This window comes from Nothobranchius furzeri, chromosome 18 (assembly GCF_043380555.1).
Source record: "Nothobranchius furzeri strain GRZ-AD chromosome 18, NfurGRZ-RIMD1, whole genome shotgun sequence".
In the NCBI taxonomy this organism is placed as follows: domain Eukaryota; kingdom Metazoa; phylum Chordata; class Actinopteri; order Cyprinodontiformes; family Nothobranchiidae; genus Nothobranchius; species Nothobranchius furzeri.
Window position 1 is genome coordinate 5,699,721 of NC_091758.1, and position 16,501 is coordinate 5,716,221.

Genomic DNA, 16,501 nt, shown 5'->3' on the forward strand with positions numbered 1-16,501 from the left:
CACCATTCTTTGTAAACCCTAGAAATGGTTGTGGGTGAAAATCCCAGTAACTGAGCAGATCATGAAATACTCAGACTGGCCTGTCTGGCACCAACAACCATGCCACGCTGAAAATTTCTTAAATCACCTTTCTTTCCCATTCTGGCATTCAGTTTGGAGTTCAGGAGATTGTCTTGACCAGGACCACACCACTAGATGATTGAAGCAGCTGCCATGTGATTGGTTGATTAGATAACTGCATTAAGGAGAAGTTGAACAGCTGTTCCTAGAGTGTACATTGGCATTGTTTTATATTCGGATATTAAGATTATGTTGATATGTCAAATATCAGTAGAAAAGAAAAGCTGATCTAAAACATGTCAATAAAAGCGGTTAAATGATTTTCTTTATTAATATATTTTAACAACAGCAAATATTTAACTGTTTAAATAAGTTTGCTTTTAGTTCAGTTTTTTATTGTTTGTACTGCCTTGTAAGAACTTTGCATCAGTGAGAAGTGCAATATAATTCAAACTTCCTTCCTTTCTTAAAAACTTGACAGGGGAGCTGATTCTGAGGGAGCATGCATGATGTTGAAAGTCCTACATATGACAAAATCCACTTTTTGGAGCTTCTGAATGTGTTATATTGTTGGAGCAGTTTTTGCTTTTTCTGTCTCAGCTGTCAGCCCGTCTGCCTGCATTCAGCTGGATGTTGCTGCTGCATCATCACGACCCACTCCTCCCCATCCAGGTAGTTTATTCTTCCCTCCTACCCTGGACTGTAAATACTAACCTCCAGTCTCTCCGCAGTGTGTTTAATATCAACAATTGTGAAGAAGTGATTGATGCTAAATACATAAACATAAACATATTTTAATAATTGGGTTAAAGCAACCAATAAAAACATCCATTTAATTGTTTTGACACATAAATCCTAAAGCTTTACCACCATGAACTGACCACACCTAAACTAACTACTACTACACAAACTACTAATACAGTCCACTACTAATACTTTTATCTAGTTTGGTAACTTCATTTAGCACAGCTTTAAGGCAGATAAACAGCTCAAAATCACATTTGACTGATTAAAAATCAAATCAAGAAACATCAATAGTAATATATCAAATTTAATAAAACTAATTTAGCAATCTGATTCATACTCCAATCATTGAGGGCTTAAGCCTTTAACTTTTGGTTCACGTGTTCAACCGAGAGTTCTCGGGGGGCTGAGTGGGACATGATGGTGAATCTGCAGCAAGCATGAATCTATGGTCTCTGGGTCTGCAGCTGTGTACTATTGTGGAATTCACACAGGGGTAGGTGAAGTTTCATTAATCCAACAGTTTTTTTTTCCAGGTAGAAATAATGGTTTGCAAAAATCACAAATTTCATTAAAAAATTACATCTCAACAGTGCCAGCGTAAATATTTTATCATATATTTTATGTACCGTTGCTTTGAAAGTTTTAAAATAACATAATACCCATTTAAAGAGTACGTGTACTGCTGGGAGGGCTGTTTACATGTGTTAATAACATTTTTTACACAACGTATTTAAATGAAAAAACTAAATCTATCACTCAACTTTAGAACTGAAGCATAATGTTTATATCATTCGGCATGCTAGTAGTAACACACAGACATGATTTTACACCCACACAGAATTATCTGCTTATTTTTAAACCCAACAATAACCACCAGACTCATTTAGCTAATTATTCAGCTTTTGGTATAATTAGTAGGTAGTTCTGTGCCAGAGTTCTCTTGAGCCTAATTACCAACCATGTGTTGAGAGAAAGGCTGAAAACCCTCATGTCTGCTGAATGTTGATCCCAAATAGAGCTGAAATTGAACTAAGAATAGAAGGAACAGAACATCACATCAGACTCGCACTCACTTGTTCAACCTTTGGACTTGTGTGTGTGCATGGGTCAATGACTGTGCTGTAAAACACCTTGGGGCTTGTAGATCTCTAGAAGGCAATATATGAATACAGCCCAACTATAATTTTTTTACTACTCCATACGCCCGTGACAGAAGGAGTACAAAGATATGCAGCAAACTTTATTTGTGACAAATAGCGAGAAATGTGGGCCCGAATGAAGGGGTGGAAGACAATAGCTCCTCCCTTCTGTGGTTGGCTCATGGTGCCTGGCCTGCCAGACTCATCCTCTGTTTAATTCTGCACAGAGAAAGAGTCTGGTAACTCACAGGCAGAGAGGCACTTGAGGGGCAGGACTAGGCTGCTCAAAAATAACCAGTCAGAAAAAAGACGGACGCGCGACGCTGTAGTTTTTTAGCTGTAGACAAAAAAGGCGTCTGGCAACAGCGCAAATATCTTTTTTTTTTTAATAAAAGGCATTTAGTGCTTCTACTTGTTGTAGTTTTAAAGACATTCAAGTCATTTAGAACAGAGGAAAGAGCCGCAGCGAACTCCGGCGCTGTCTTCGTGTTTATGAGAAACTGAGCGTAGCTGTGTGTGATGTCCTGTAGATTTTTAGCTGTTGTTGTCATGACTCCCATCCTTCACCCTCCTCCACTTCCTCATTATACCTTCATTCAGCTCACCTGGTTCCTCTCACCAAGCTCCAGCCAAGCCCTGCTTTCCCCAGCAACCTCTGTCAGCTTCAATCAGCTCCATTCATTCCACCTGCTCCTGTAATCAGCCTCATCCCATTCACCTGCTTCCCCTGCTATAAAAGAACCAGCCATCCAGTCAACAGAGGCCAGATTATTACAGCCTTGTCAGTAGTTCTCCAGCCATCCACCCTGCCTGATCTTTGCCTCTGGACCTTGTTTTTTGCCTGACCCCTGCCTTGCTCTCTGCCTGCCACTTTGACCTTAGCCTGCCTCTGAACCTGCCTCAGCCTTGCCCTCCAGGTACCTCTGCTTTCAATAAAGACTTTTTAATATATATTTTTACTGTGTTGGTGTCTTCACGGGTCTTCTGAACTCTGTTCATGACAGAATAATCTGGCCAAACTCTGACCCTACGCCGACACAGCACTTGGGAGTATTTTTTTTTTCCCTTCATACCTGTCATGGAGTATCTCACGCTCCTGGACTTCATGGAACTAGAGAAGGAGCAGGCGTCACCGTTCTGGGGAACACGGCTGGCCATCAGGCCACAGCCTCGCAGAGGTTCCACTCCTCCGTCCAGGCCTGCTGCAGCCATCTTGCGCAACAGGTACCTGACAACGCAACAGTGGCAGTCCCGGAGACCTTCTACTAATTCATGGCCTTCACAGACACCAGGTTTTGCAACTACGCAGCTCAAGCCTCGAGTCCCTCCGTCCCGTTCACGTCCAGCGGTGGTCCCAGGAGGCGCACCGCGTCCACGTCCAGCGGTGGTCCCTGGAGACGCACCGCATCCACACCCAGTGGTGGTCCCAGGAGGCGCACCGCATCCACGTCCAGCGGTGGTCCCAGGAGTCTCACAGCGTCCACGCTCAGTGGGGTTCCTACTTCCGCCTTTTGAAGAGGCTCCACCTGCCCCGGTCCATCGGTGGTTCCAGGGGTTGCATCGCACCCACGTCCAGCGGTGGTCCCAGGGGGAGCATCGCATCCACGTCCAGCGGTGGTCCCAGAGGTCGCACCACATCCTCGTCCAGCAGAGATTCCACCTTCGCCTGTCTGAGAGGCTCCGCCTGTCCAGGTCCAGCGGTAGTTCCCGGGGTCGCATCGCATCCATGTCCAGCGGTGGTCCCAGGGTCCGCACCACATCCATGTCCAGCAGGGGTCCCACCTCCATCTGTCCTGCTCCGGCGGTGGTCCCGGTGGACGCATCGCATCCTGCTCCGGCGGTGGTCCCGGAGGACGCATCGCATCCTGCTCCGGCGGTGGTCCCGGAGGATGCATCGCATCCTGCTCCGGCGGTGGTCCCGGTGGACGCATCGCATCCTGCTCCGGCGGTGGTCCCGGAGGACGCATCGCATCCTGCTCCGGCGGTGGTCCCGGAGGACGCATCGCATCCTGCTCCGGCGGTGGTCCCGGTGGACGCATCGCACCCTGCTCCGGCGGTGGTCCCGGAGGTCGCATCGCACCCTGCTCCGGCGGTGGTCCGGGAGGACGCATCGCACCCTGCTCCGGCGGTGGTCCGGGAGGACGCATCGCACCCTGCTCCGGCGGTGGTCCGGGAGGACGCATCGCACCCTGCTCCGGCGGTGGTCCGGGAGGACGCATCGCACCCTGCTCCGGCGGTGGTCCGGGAGGACGCATCGCACCCTGCTCTGGCGGTGGTCTCGGAGGATGCATCGCATCCTGCTCCGGCGGTGGTCTCGGAGGACGCATCGCATCCGGCTTCGACGGATGAGGTCCAAGAGGCCCCGGTCCCGGCCCAGCCTGTCCAAGGGGCTCCGGTCCAGCCTGTCCAAGGGGCTCCAGTCCAAGGGTCGACGCCTCCAGGCTCTGAAGAGGACCTCTCCTGCCCCTGCTCTGAAGAGGACCCCTCCTGCCCCTGCTCTGAAGAGGACCCCTCCTGCCCCTGCTCTGAAGAGGACCCCTCCGGCCCTCAAGTTCCCCAGTCTGAAGTTCCCCAGTCTGAAGTTCCTGTGTCCCCTCTTAGTCGTAGTCCAGTTTCCCCTCTTAGTCGTAGTCCAGTGTCCCCTCTTAGTCGTAGTCCAGTGTCCCCTCTTAGTCGTAGTCCAGTGTCCCCTCTTAGTCGTAGTCCAGAGTCTCCTCGTAGTCTTGGTCTTGGTCCAGTGTCCCCTCTTAGTCCTCGTCCGCCAGTGTCCTCTGTCACCACACTCCTACAGTCCCGGCTCCTGGTTCCCCGTCGCCGGCCCCCCAGACTCCCACAGTCCCGGCTCCTGGTTCCCCGTCGCAGGCCCCCCAGACTCCCACGGTCCCGGCTCCTGGTTCCCCGTCGCCGGCCCCCCAGACTCCCACGGTCTCGGCTCCTGGTTCCCCGTCGCCGGCCCCCCAGACTCCCACGGTCTCGGCTCCTGGTTCCCCGTCGCCGGCCCCCCAGACTCCCACAGTCCCGGCTCCTGGTTCCCCGTCGCCGGCCCCCCAGACCCTTCCGGCCCTCCTTCCTGGTCCCCCTCCTCCCGCCCTGCTCTGCCCCTCCTTCCTGGTCCCCCTCCTCCCACCCTGCTCTGGTTTCCTGTGGGCGTCTGGTATCCGCCCTTGAGGGGGGAGGGTTCTGTCATGACTCCCATCCTTCACCCTCCTCCACTTCCTCATTATACCTTCATTCAGCTCACCTGGTTCCTCTCACCAAGCTCCAGCCAAGCCCTGCTTTCCCCAGCAACCTCTGTCAGCTTCAATCAGCTCCATTCATTCCACCTGCTCCTGTAATCAGCCTCATCCCATTCACCTGCTTCCCCTGCTATAAAAGAACCAGCCATCCAGTCAACAGAGGCCAGATTATTACAGCCTTGTCAGTAGTTCTCCAGCCATCCACCCTGCCTGATCTTTGCCTCTGGACCTTGTTTTTTGCCTGACCCCTGCCTTGCTCTCTGCCTGCCACTTTGACCTTAGCCTGCCTCTGAACCTGCCTCAGCCTTGCCCTCCAGGTACCTCTGCTTTCAATAAAGACTTTTTAATATATATTTTTACTGTGTTGGCGTCTTCACGGGTCTTCTGAACTCTGTTCATGACAGTTGTCAAAAATGGCATCTGGCGACAGCGCAAACATCTTTCTTTAGAAGAAAGGCTTTCAGCGCTTCTACTTGTTGTGGCTTTGAAGACGTGCCCAAGTGATTTAGAACAGAGAGCCGCAGTGAACGCCGCTTCGGTCGCCATGTTTATGACAAAGTCGGCGTTGTGGTGTGTAACTTACCCTACTCAGTGCTGACTGGCTCGGTTAGAAGGTTATTTGAATAGGAGAGTTCCCAGACCCTTTCTCTGTGCAGAAGTAAACAGAGGAGGAGTCTGGCAGACTAGGCTAGGCTCATGGGTCCCCTGAACAGAACTACTATGAAACTTATTTTCTGGTCCACTTTGCCTTACATCCTGAACCATACATATGTTGTAACTAAAAAATAATTATGTGTTTTTCAACTATGTCTGCCAAGCAACTTGAGATTTGTTAGCTTATAAAAATCTGTAATTAAAATACAAATCAAGTTCCCCAGCATAGCTGCTACTGTCCACATGGTCAGATTTATAGTGGTTTTCTCCACGTTTAATGCTCCTTCTTTCATGCCTGAAGAAGGATGTGAAGCTTGCTAAACTCAAAGCCATTTTTCTTGTCTTTGCCATGTCTAGTTAGATGATATCAATTTGGTGAGAAGCGCATTTGTGGTCCATTACGTCTATTTGCACAAAATCTAAAGTAATTTCTGCTGCATGTCAAAAATGTTTGCTGTCTTGGCATCAAAACATGTCTTTAAAATTCACTGACATCATATGTAAAATCCATGGCACATATCCAACTGAATCAGAAAATAACTTCTATCCACGTGTAGACTCCATCCATCCACCCATGCATTCTCTTTCGCTTATATGGGGTGGGGTCACGGGGGCAGTAACCTAAGCAGGAAAGCCCAGACTTCCCTCTCGCCAGCCAGCTCTTCAGGTAGAATCCCACGGTATTCCCTGGCCAGCCGAGAGACATAGTCCCTCCAGTGTGTTCTGGGTCTCCCTTTAGGTCTCCTCCCTGTCGGACGTTCCTGGAAAACTTCTCAAATGAGTTGTCAAGGAGGCATCCAGCTGGTTCCTCTCGTAGACTCCCATTCATGGTCTCATGGTCCAGAAGTAGATAGACAAGACTTAGGCTCCCTATGAGTGCCAAATTTGTTGCAAGGTCTCTAAAATACATGCACACACTAAAAATAAATGGTAAATACACTATTTTGGACCTGAGATCTGTCTGCACTGGGGCAGAAAAATACCAAAATACTATAATGCCTTGGGAACAATAATTGTACCATCTTGTATCTTGTATTCTGGAGGCACGGCTTTTTTTTTGGGGGGGGGGGGGGGGGGGGCAGCGGAAGGCACCTGAAGAAAGGGTGTTAGACTTCAGAATGACGTATATTTAACATGTAGCATGTTCCAACAACGTTTTCAGGAACTCCTATTCTATCTTTAAGTTGGGCTATACCAAGCACCCATATTTGAGACCTGTGTCCTTATGTTTGCTCATACCAATTTCACCACGAGTGCTTTCATCATTGAGCGAGCCAAAAGCGATGGCAGGAAGGAGGATGGCGATGTACAGAAAGATGGCTGTGGTCATGTACTTCAGCAGGGTTTTATTACTGCCAACGATCCCTGGAGGGAGACAAACACAAACACACCTTGTAATGAAGCAGAGCAGCTTCAGTTCTGTGATTTCTCCACCATCATTATCAGAAGGCATCATTTAGTGTTCTGCAATAAGAAACACAGAGCCCAGGATAAACTGTCCTACTGTGGTTACAGTATCACCCACAGTCACCCTAACGAAAGACCACACAACATTTTGGAATGTAACAATTCATGTGCTCACAATGTTTTGATCTTGCAGGGGAGGATGATGAAACGTGCACATCAGAGGGGTTTTAATTTACTCACAGCTCAATTAACTCATATTGAGACTAATAAGAGAAAATGTGTTGGATAAATTATGGATACATTATTTATTATTTTAAGCGAAAGCTTCATCCAGCTCATTTTTCCCTGGCAACAGACAGGCGTTTGACCTTGCCTCTTCCCAGTCTTGGCTTATCAGTAAGAACGCCCTGTGCCAGCGCCTCCTTTCGAGAGTCTAAAGGAATGTATAAATGTGTGTGCGTTTTATCATGTTTGTGTGTCCTTAATAAATACTCTTGGTGGGCTTTGTCTGACGAGAGCGAATTGACTACTGACTTGTGTGTTTCATTGATCTCTCCACTTTACAAAGTCTAAATTGTTTGGTTATTGGTAAAGATTGGTATGGGTTAAATCGATCAGCTTGTTAATACAACCCCTGCTTGTTGAGCTTTCCCTTCAGGTAACCCTGGATGGGAAAATTAAAATACCTAACATTTTGGTGCCGTGTAACCCGTCGTGCAGTTCAGCCGCTGGGGGGTCGTCTCCAGGGGCTGTTTCCTGCTTCGGTCCGTGGGGCAGGGATTGCTTCCTGGCCGGCTGGATGGCTCCGTGGGACTCCTCTCTCTGGCTGTCTCGCGCGCGTCGGACTTCGGGGTGACTCCGCCGCGCAGGGGGGATTGGATTGGAGGAGTGAGTGAGTACCTCTTTTTTGCAGCCTTGCATATATAAAGCTGGTTGACTTGACAGTGTGTTTTATGTATGTGTCTTCCTTCCAGACGCGTAAGATGTTCATCATTTCGGCAAACAGTTTTGGACGGCCCCGGTGAAATAGAGTTGAAAAAGAAGGTGGCGTAGCCGCTGAGTCGCGCCTAGACCTGGCTGTTGGAACCCGAACTGTCTTAACTATACATGGAGGTCTGGCGCTACTGGGGAAGGCTGAGAGGCGATCGGAACCGCAGACTGTTGGAACTTATGGAAATAAACAAAACAATTAATATATGATATAATAGCACCGCTGGCGTAGACACAGCGCTGGCTGACGGCCGTGTGCTGGCATTTTTGAGTTGAAAGGGTCTCTTATGAACACACTGTCGAGGGGATTGTTTAAACGGTTTCCTATTGCTGCTGAGGTACAAAGATTTGGACACCGCTGCTTTTGGCTTACTACTCAAGTCGACGGGGAAAAAAAATCATATTGCTTCATGATTTGTGTGCTCCTCATCGGTTTTTGGTGGTGTGCCTGTTTTTTTCGTCCGCCGCTTGCTGATCATGGTTGTCTGTGTGGCTTTGTGGGTTTTAATTGTGCCGGAGCTCTGTGCTGAAGAGTTTCAGCTGTCCTTTGATCCATCTGGATGTGTGAAAACTGGCCAGTTCTGCCTGGTTCGGTTTCATGTCTCGGGGACTTGAAGTGTGTGTATGAGGTTTTGAGTACGGGTGTGTGTGAAGGTGTGTGTGAACCAGGGACTTTGAGAGTGTTACATCGTGTGTGTGTCCCCAGCCAAAAGCTCTGAGCGTGTGTGGAAGACAGAAATGGAAGAGTGCAGTGGCTGCCATATGTTATCAGTTTAATACATGCCCTCATCTGCAATTTAAATTTAATTATATTTGTGATCATTTTCACATTAGATATCCTTGGCGTGCTTTCAGATTGCTTTACCAAACCAGTAAACAAAACAACCTAGATACAATGGGGAATTCCGCGTCTAAAGACAAACTGGAGGGAGATATGAAGTTTATGTCTCATAAACACCCAGATAGCTTAAAATTTATGGAAAAATGGAGCAAAAAGTACAAAGTCGATGGGCAGCTAAGAGGTGCAGGATTTGGTCAACATTTACACACTCAAAGTTACGGCATTCACTGGCGAAAAGAAATTGGCTAAGGAAGAACAGTTGAAGATAGCAACAATATGGAAAGATGAGACAGATAAAAGACAGGAGGATATCCGAAAAAGTAAGTAGGGAAAGAAACAGGAAAGTTGTTGCATTAAGGATGATTTTGGGAGGTTTAGGGGCAATTTAAGGTCCGGTCGATGAGCATGGGAGGGAGTCAAAGTCCGATTGGGCCACATTTTCACCTTCTGCCCCTAGAACAGGGGGGATTATAGAAACCCTCAGAGGTTTAGCCAAGTGCAGGTTAATCCACATCATGACTGCGCGTGGTTATTACTGACCAAATAATATCTTATCAATTATAGCCTACGGGGCTATAAAATAAAATAAAAAATCAAATGAAATAAAATTGAAAATCAAAATGGTGGTCGAAAGGGAGTCTCCAAATTGTAGTTATACCCTAAAATAAAAACAAATTAAAAGTTGAAAGGCTCCTGCAACAAACCAAAATGAAAGTGGCACAACTATTAACTATTTATTGCTCTTGTGACCCGAGTATTTTATTTATTTATGGTGGATGGTTATGACTATGGATGGAAAGTTTGGTTTAAAGTAATCTAGATTACACACTGTTCCCCTGCTATCATGTGAATGACTCCGCCCTATTGATCTTTTATTTGCAGTTAATTGTATATTGGATTTTTCTTTTTCTTTTTACTTTCTGGGAGTGCTAACTTTCCAAATCTTCGTATCCAGACAGGGGATTTCGGGTGGTGACAACCCAAAACCCGGGTATATATGAGGCCCGTAGTGCCTGTTTGAATTCAAAACTACAGATGGGGTATTCCAAAATAATGGTTGTCATCATTTGAATCTCTGCGATATCTGATATTCTGTTAAACTGTTTAGAAGTCTGAAGAGAAATGAGAAAGTCACAACTGAGGTGACTAACATTGGCTTTGTTTTTCTTGTGTTGTTTATGGTGGCCACCTTAAGATCTTCCTTTGGTTTGTTTTTTCTTTTGTTATAAAAAGCCTTCGAGCGCCTCAAGGCCTGCAAGCCATAGGAATTGGATTTGGGTTTAATGTATTCGATACAATAGATGTTTCTTCTTTTTTCCTTTTTCCCTTTAGTTAGACTTAGTGTTCTATCATGGATTGTAATGAATTGATTGGTAGAGCGATAGTGACCATCTACGGTAAATCATTTGTTTGGTATCCTGCCGAATGTCCCAGTTTAACTACCTCAGGCCTTCCTGGAATGTAAACACCAGCCAGAAATCCCAGTCGAACCAAAATCCCAGTTTAGGCGCAGATTTAAACAATTCCCCAATTTACAATACCCTTTGTCCCCTGAAGCAATGCATTTTCAGGTTCCTGTGCATTCTGACTCACAATTTTTTTTGGTTTGCTTTCATCTACAAAATTTAAAGCACAACTTACAAAATCCCACAATTTTTACTAAAGCAATCACTAATTGTCTAGCTGACCTTTAATGTTCAGCCACTTCTCTGAAATCCTTGTTTACGTAGATGATGGTTTGATTGCATCTGGAGGGGCAGAGTTTTGCCTCACAGACTCTCATGCCTTTTTGCAAAATCTTCACCTAACGGTGAACAAAGTCAGTAAAAATAATCTACAGTGGGTAAAGAAATCTCCAGTCCGGTATTTTGGTACACACTGCTGTCAGGTGAAGGCAGATCCAGTCAGGAAGACAGGAAACCATGTTGAATGCCCCAACACCCCCGACGATGGAGCAGATGATGCAGTTTTAGACCTTCCTAAGTAACCCCCCGTAATGCAGAAATGACCCAGCCCTTTACACATTTCTCTTTTCTGCTGGATTTGACCCCAAGTTACAGCATTATAGGGAAAATTATTGTAAAATTATGATTTTTGTGTTCTCTGGTATATTGAATGTTGTACATAACCTCATGAATGGCTTCTGCTCCATATGATTGAAGAACTGTCTAAATTGTTTGGTTATTGGTAAAGATTGGTATGGGTTAAATCGATCAGCTTGTTAATACAACCCCTGCGTGTTGAGCTTTCCCTTCAGGTAACCCTGGAAGAGAAAATGAAAATACCTAACAAAATGTATAAAGAAAGATGGAAAAAACAACAACGTGACATTGAAACTCTTGCTGGTGCTTGGCATTTAGACTTTCTAGATTTGTTATATTTTAATCTTCCACTAAATTCCTGTCTGTAAAGCCTGGTTTATACTTCTCCTTCAGCTCCGCAAGGGACAGACACGCACGGATTGACGGAAGCGTTTTGCTCTCATACTTCTCCGTCTCCTGGAGAGTGTTGCAAAGCAATTGCCCGGCAGGACAGCAGAGGGTGTAGCGCTGTTCTGTGGTATCCTGTCATGTATCGGTCCAAGATCGTGTGTTTATATTGTGTTTTTTGTGTATATAAGAGACTTTGTAAGTAAGTAAGTAAAAGTTTATTTATATAGCGCCTTTCACAGATATACATCACAAAGCGCTGTACAACATGTTAAAGATCAGGGCAAATACCTCTAACCAATAAAAACATCAGAAAAACAATAGCAGTGATAAACGTAGAAAATAAAATCATGAGTATAAACAAAGTGAAGGTGTGAACCCGAACAAAGCCATCTTTTTGAAACATTTAGGGAGGGAACGCCTGGATGAAAAGGTGAGTTTTTAGATGATTTTTAAAGACCTCTACAGTGTTAGAGAGACAGAGATATGAAGGCAGACTGTTCCAAAGTCTGGGTGAAATAGTCTGAAAGGCCCTGTCCCCTTTGGTTTTCAGTCTGGTTCGAGATGTAACACGGACATATTTGTCTCTCATTCTCCCACCGCTTCATGCGCTCCCCACCTCTAAACCCACGTTTCCTGTCATTTCCGTCCACAAATAAAACGCTTTTCACTCCTCCAGTCACGGGAGGATGAAACGTTCATATTTTTAGAGTTTTTTCGCGAGGTATACTTCAAGCTTCTCCGTGTCTGCTGCTAGTTATCCTCAGCTCTCTTTGCAATGGCGGCGCTGTAAACAACAGCGGCGTCCTGACCAATCACAAGCTTGCGTAATCCGTCTCGTTCGACGGATGTTTAAAAAGGTGGGCTCGACTCCGTACGTACTTGCGTGCCTGCTGGAGCCCTACGCAAGGACGGATAATGGCGTTGCGTGTCTCTGCACTGACTCAGACGGAGAAGCATAAATCAGGCTTTAGAGTCATGTTTTTACAGAAGCACATGAGCATACGGTTGGCTTGAGGCAGAAGTCCTTTCACACATTTGTGGAAAACGAGTGTGAGTTGATGACTCGGTTTCACCATCACCCAACAATGCACAGAACAATGTCTGTGATGGATGACTTGGGATATTAGGATCATGTTGGACATAGGGAAACATGGGAGCAGTGAGACAGTCATAGCAAATGCTGGCTGTATCAGACGCAGCACAGATGTACATGAGGCAAAGAGTGAAAGATGAACGAGGAGCTGCCATTGACACCCTGCTGAGGCTTATTAACAAAGATGATTCACTTTCACAAGTCTAGGTTCAGCCTACCATCTGTGAAGTCAGAAGGGTAGAAAGGCAGTCTACGGCACAAGTCCTCATAAATCCCCCGGCCGGCTCTGAAGAAATCTTTACACTGTGGAGAGAAAGAAAAAGGTGAGTTTTAATCAAGAACAACATCTCTCAGAGACAAGTGGGCCAGTTTAAACAGTTTCTTTGTGCAAAAGTTTAAAATAATAAGTTTTCTAAACAACCTCAGTTAACAAAATCAGTATTTTAATCAGACAGGACTGTTGGTGGGAAGAGAAGTCAAAGAATGTAGTCATGTAAGAGTATTGATACTTCTTAATACTGTTAGTCAAGTTAACTAAGTATGAATAATTTGTTACATACATACACACTCACACACATACATGCACTACTCAAAAGATAAAGGGAACACAAACAATAGACATCCTAGATCTGAATGAATGAAATATGAAATAATTAGTTCCATACATAGTTGAATGTGCTAACAACAAAATCACACAGAAACTATCAATGGAAATCTATCGACCCACGGAGGTCTGGCTTTGAAGTCACATTCAAAATTAAAGTAGAAAAACACACACCAGGCCGATCCAACTTTGATGTAATGTACTTAAAACAAGTCAAAATGAGGCTCAGTAGTGTGTGTGTGTGGCATCCATGTGCTTGTATGGCCTCCCTACAGCTGGGCATGCTCCTGATGAGGTGGCCCATGGTCTACTGAGGGATCTCCTCTCAGACCTGGATTAAAGCATCCACCAACTCCTGGACAATCTGTGGTGCAACATGGCTTTGGTAGATGGAGAGAGACATAATGTCCCAGATGTGCACAATTGGATTCAGTCCTGGAGAATTGGCGGGCCAATCCATAGCATCAATGTCTTTGTCCTGCAGGAACTGCTGACACACTCCAGCCACATAAGGTCTAGCATTTTCTTGCATTAGGAGGAACCCATTGCCAACTGCACCAGCATATGGTCTCACAAGGGGTCTGAGGATCTCATCTTGGTACCTAATGGCAGTCAGGCTCCCTCTGGTAAGCACATGGAGAGCTGTGCAGCCTCCCAAAGAAATACCACCCCATGCCATTACTGACCAACTGCCAATGTTGGAGGATGATGCAGGCAGCAGAACATTCTCTATGCGTCTCCGGACTCTGCCACGTCTGTCACACGTGCTCAGTGTGAACCTGCTTACATCTGTGAAGAGCACAGAGTGCCAGTGGCAAATTTGCAAAAGCCAAACATTCTGCACAATGTTCGGCTGTAAGTACAACCCCCACCTGTGGACATCAAACCCTTATACCACCCTTGTGAAAGGTATGTACTTTTGATTAGATTTGTTTTTTCATATTCTCTGATTAGCATATAATCATGCTAGCTAGCAGTAGCCTCATGTCATCTAGTTAAGATTAGGTAGCAGCGACGGTGTGATGTCACATTCTGTTGTGGTTCTGTCTCAAAAGCGTTCCTCCACTACCTGCGTACCTGTGTTCTGTTTAGGTTGGGAAATTACCTATTTCACCCCCCTTTCCCGACTCCCTTTCCAGTATTTTCCCGGCAAATTTCCCAGAAACCCCCCCCACCTCCTCCTCTCAGAGAACCAACAGAAGGGAGAGCTTGTCAGAGTGCTTCTAGCTGCTCCATTACTGTCTCTGCACTCCTGACTGGACCCTGTCACCGATCAGGAGCTCAGAGACAGTAGCTGGTTCATAGTGTTGCTGTCTGGATAAAATACGTTCTCCTACCACAGATAAAGAGCTGCTGGTCAGCCTGCAGGAGACTGAGAAGAAGGTTCTTCTGTTAAAGAAGATGTTGGAACTATCACATCTTTCTCATGTTCTAGGAAATTAAAACATTAGAGCAATCCAAGGCAGATGTCAAAAGTCCATTCACACTTCCTGTTAAATGTTTGATTGTGTCTAGCTTTATTATTAGAAAATACATATTGGTAAAGAGGGATTTTAGCAGCTCTAACAGCTGTGTACATCTAGGTTATTGCCCCTGTTTATCAGTGAAATATAATTTATATCTAACTGCTGTGGAAACTACAGGTCAGACTTAAATAACTACAATAAGAAGCAAAAGTTCATTTACGTCACTAATTCAGCTTCAAAGGTGAAACTAATATAAGTGACAGACTCATGCAAAACCTGGTGTTTCAGCCTTTATCTGTTATAATTCTGATAATTATGGTTTACAGCTGATGAAAACCACACATTCAACATCTCAGACAATTAGACTATTACCTACATGAAATCAATAAAACAAGGATTTTAGGTAGAGAAATAATGGACACCTGAAAAGTGTGATCATGCATCTATACTTGGGGCCTAATGCTAATGAAGTTAATTAGCGTTTGCACCATTTTGTACGTTTCACCTGTGCTGACCTCAGTGCAGATAAGGACATCACCATGTGGACTCTAGAGGTGTGACAGCTGAACATGATGAGATGACACACTCTTATATAAAGGTGTAGCAGAAGATTCTGTTTATGTTTCTACAGAGAGGTCTGCACAAAGAGCTGTGAGCTGACAGTGCTCCCCAGGGCAGCTGTGGCTACATCGTAGCTCATCACCATCAGTGTGTGAATGTGTGTGTGTGAATGGATGAATGATACACTGTATTGTAAAGCGCTTTGGAGTCCTTACTCTGAGAGGCGCTATACAAGTGTGGGTCATTTATCATTATAATTTACAGGAAGTGAAAAAGTCAAATTGAATTGTTTAGCAGCTTAATAACTAAATGTGAGAACCAAAGCTGAGTTGAACATTGCCGATCATGTGTGCTGCATGTGTAAATGCATTAAGAAGCAGCAGTCCATCATCACCTGATCCTGCCTCTTCAGAGAACAGAGCGGGTTTGGACAGGACCACATCAGGTAACACTAGGGTTGTCACGGTAACCGGTGTAGCGGTAGACCCCGGTAAAAAAGTTGACAATAATAATAACCGTCTTGTTTAAAAAAAAACTATATTATCTCTGTGGATTACCGTGGCTGCGGTGTAGGCACGGTGACCCTTACCAGCCACCGTATCATCTGCTGAAGTTGCCGGCGGCACATGCGCACTTTGTTGTTTACAACCAAAACCTTCTTGAAGCTAAAGCTGAAATAATGGCCAAAGGAGGAGACGGCAGTGCTCAGGAGGACATTTTTTATCCCTCAGAGAAGACAAAGTGGGAAGTACAGGCATTTTTTGGGTATTTGAAGAATGCCGAGGGACAGCTGATAGAAGACGGCTATCCTGTTTGCAGCACGTGCAGAAAAAGTGTCTGTGAAAGGCAGCAACGCTTCAAATCTCATGACCCATCTGCGTGACCATCACCCACAACTCTACAGTCAATGCAAGGCAAGCTAACGTTAGCGCTTTAGCTAAAATGCGTGATCCGAGGATTTGGGTTGAGGGAGAATGCAACGAGTCGCTATATAAAGCAGCCGCAGCGCCGCTACCTGCATATAAACCGTGTCGCGGACACCGCCATGTTGAAATGACGCTATGCATTACGGGGCTCCCAGGGGCAGATAAGAGTTGGTCTCTCTCCGAGAATAATTATGAATTTAACAACGATCACTGCCTGATGACATTTTCCCACATCTGCAAAGCTCACTGGAAGGACACAAACCGAGGACAATATTTTCCTGATATAGGGTTTATTACTCAAGGAAGGGTAAAAAAGTATCTGATTAGAAGGCTACTTGAGTACTG

The 16,501-nt window shown here is 45.6% G+C and overlaps 1 protein-coding gene across 7 annotated transcripts in view; it reads right to left on the reverse strand.

The window, feature by feature from the left end:
- slc4a11 (solute carrier family 4 member 11) overlaps window positions 1-16,501 on the reverse strand; it is a 337,506-nt gene that overhangs the window by 45,876 nt on the left and 275,129 nt on the right. For all 7 annotated transcript variants that reach the window (XM_054741997.2, XM_054741995.2, XM_054742000.2 and 4 more), the window contains 2 exons: window positions 12,818-12,902; window positions 7,076-7,201 (listed from right to left, as the gene is read on the reverse strand). In XM_054741997.2, coding sequence (XP_054597972.2) covers window positions 7,076-7,201; window positions 12,818-12,902 — 211 coding nt within the window. The remainder of the gene's footprint in view (window positions 1-7,075; window positions 7,202-12,817; window positions 12,903-16,501) is intronic.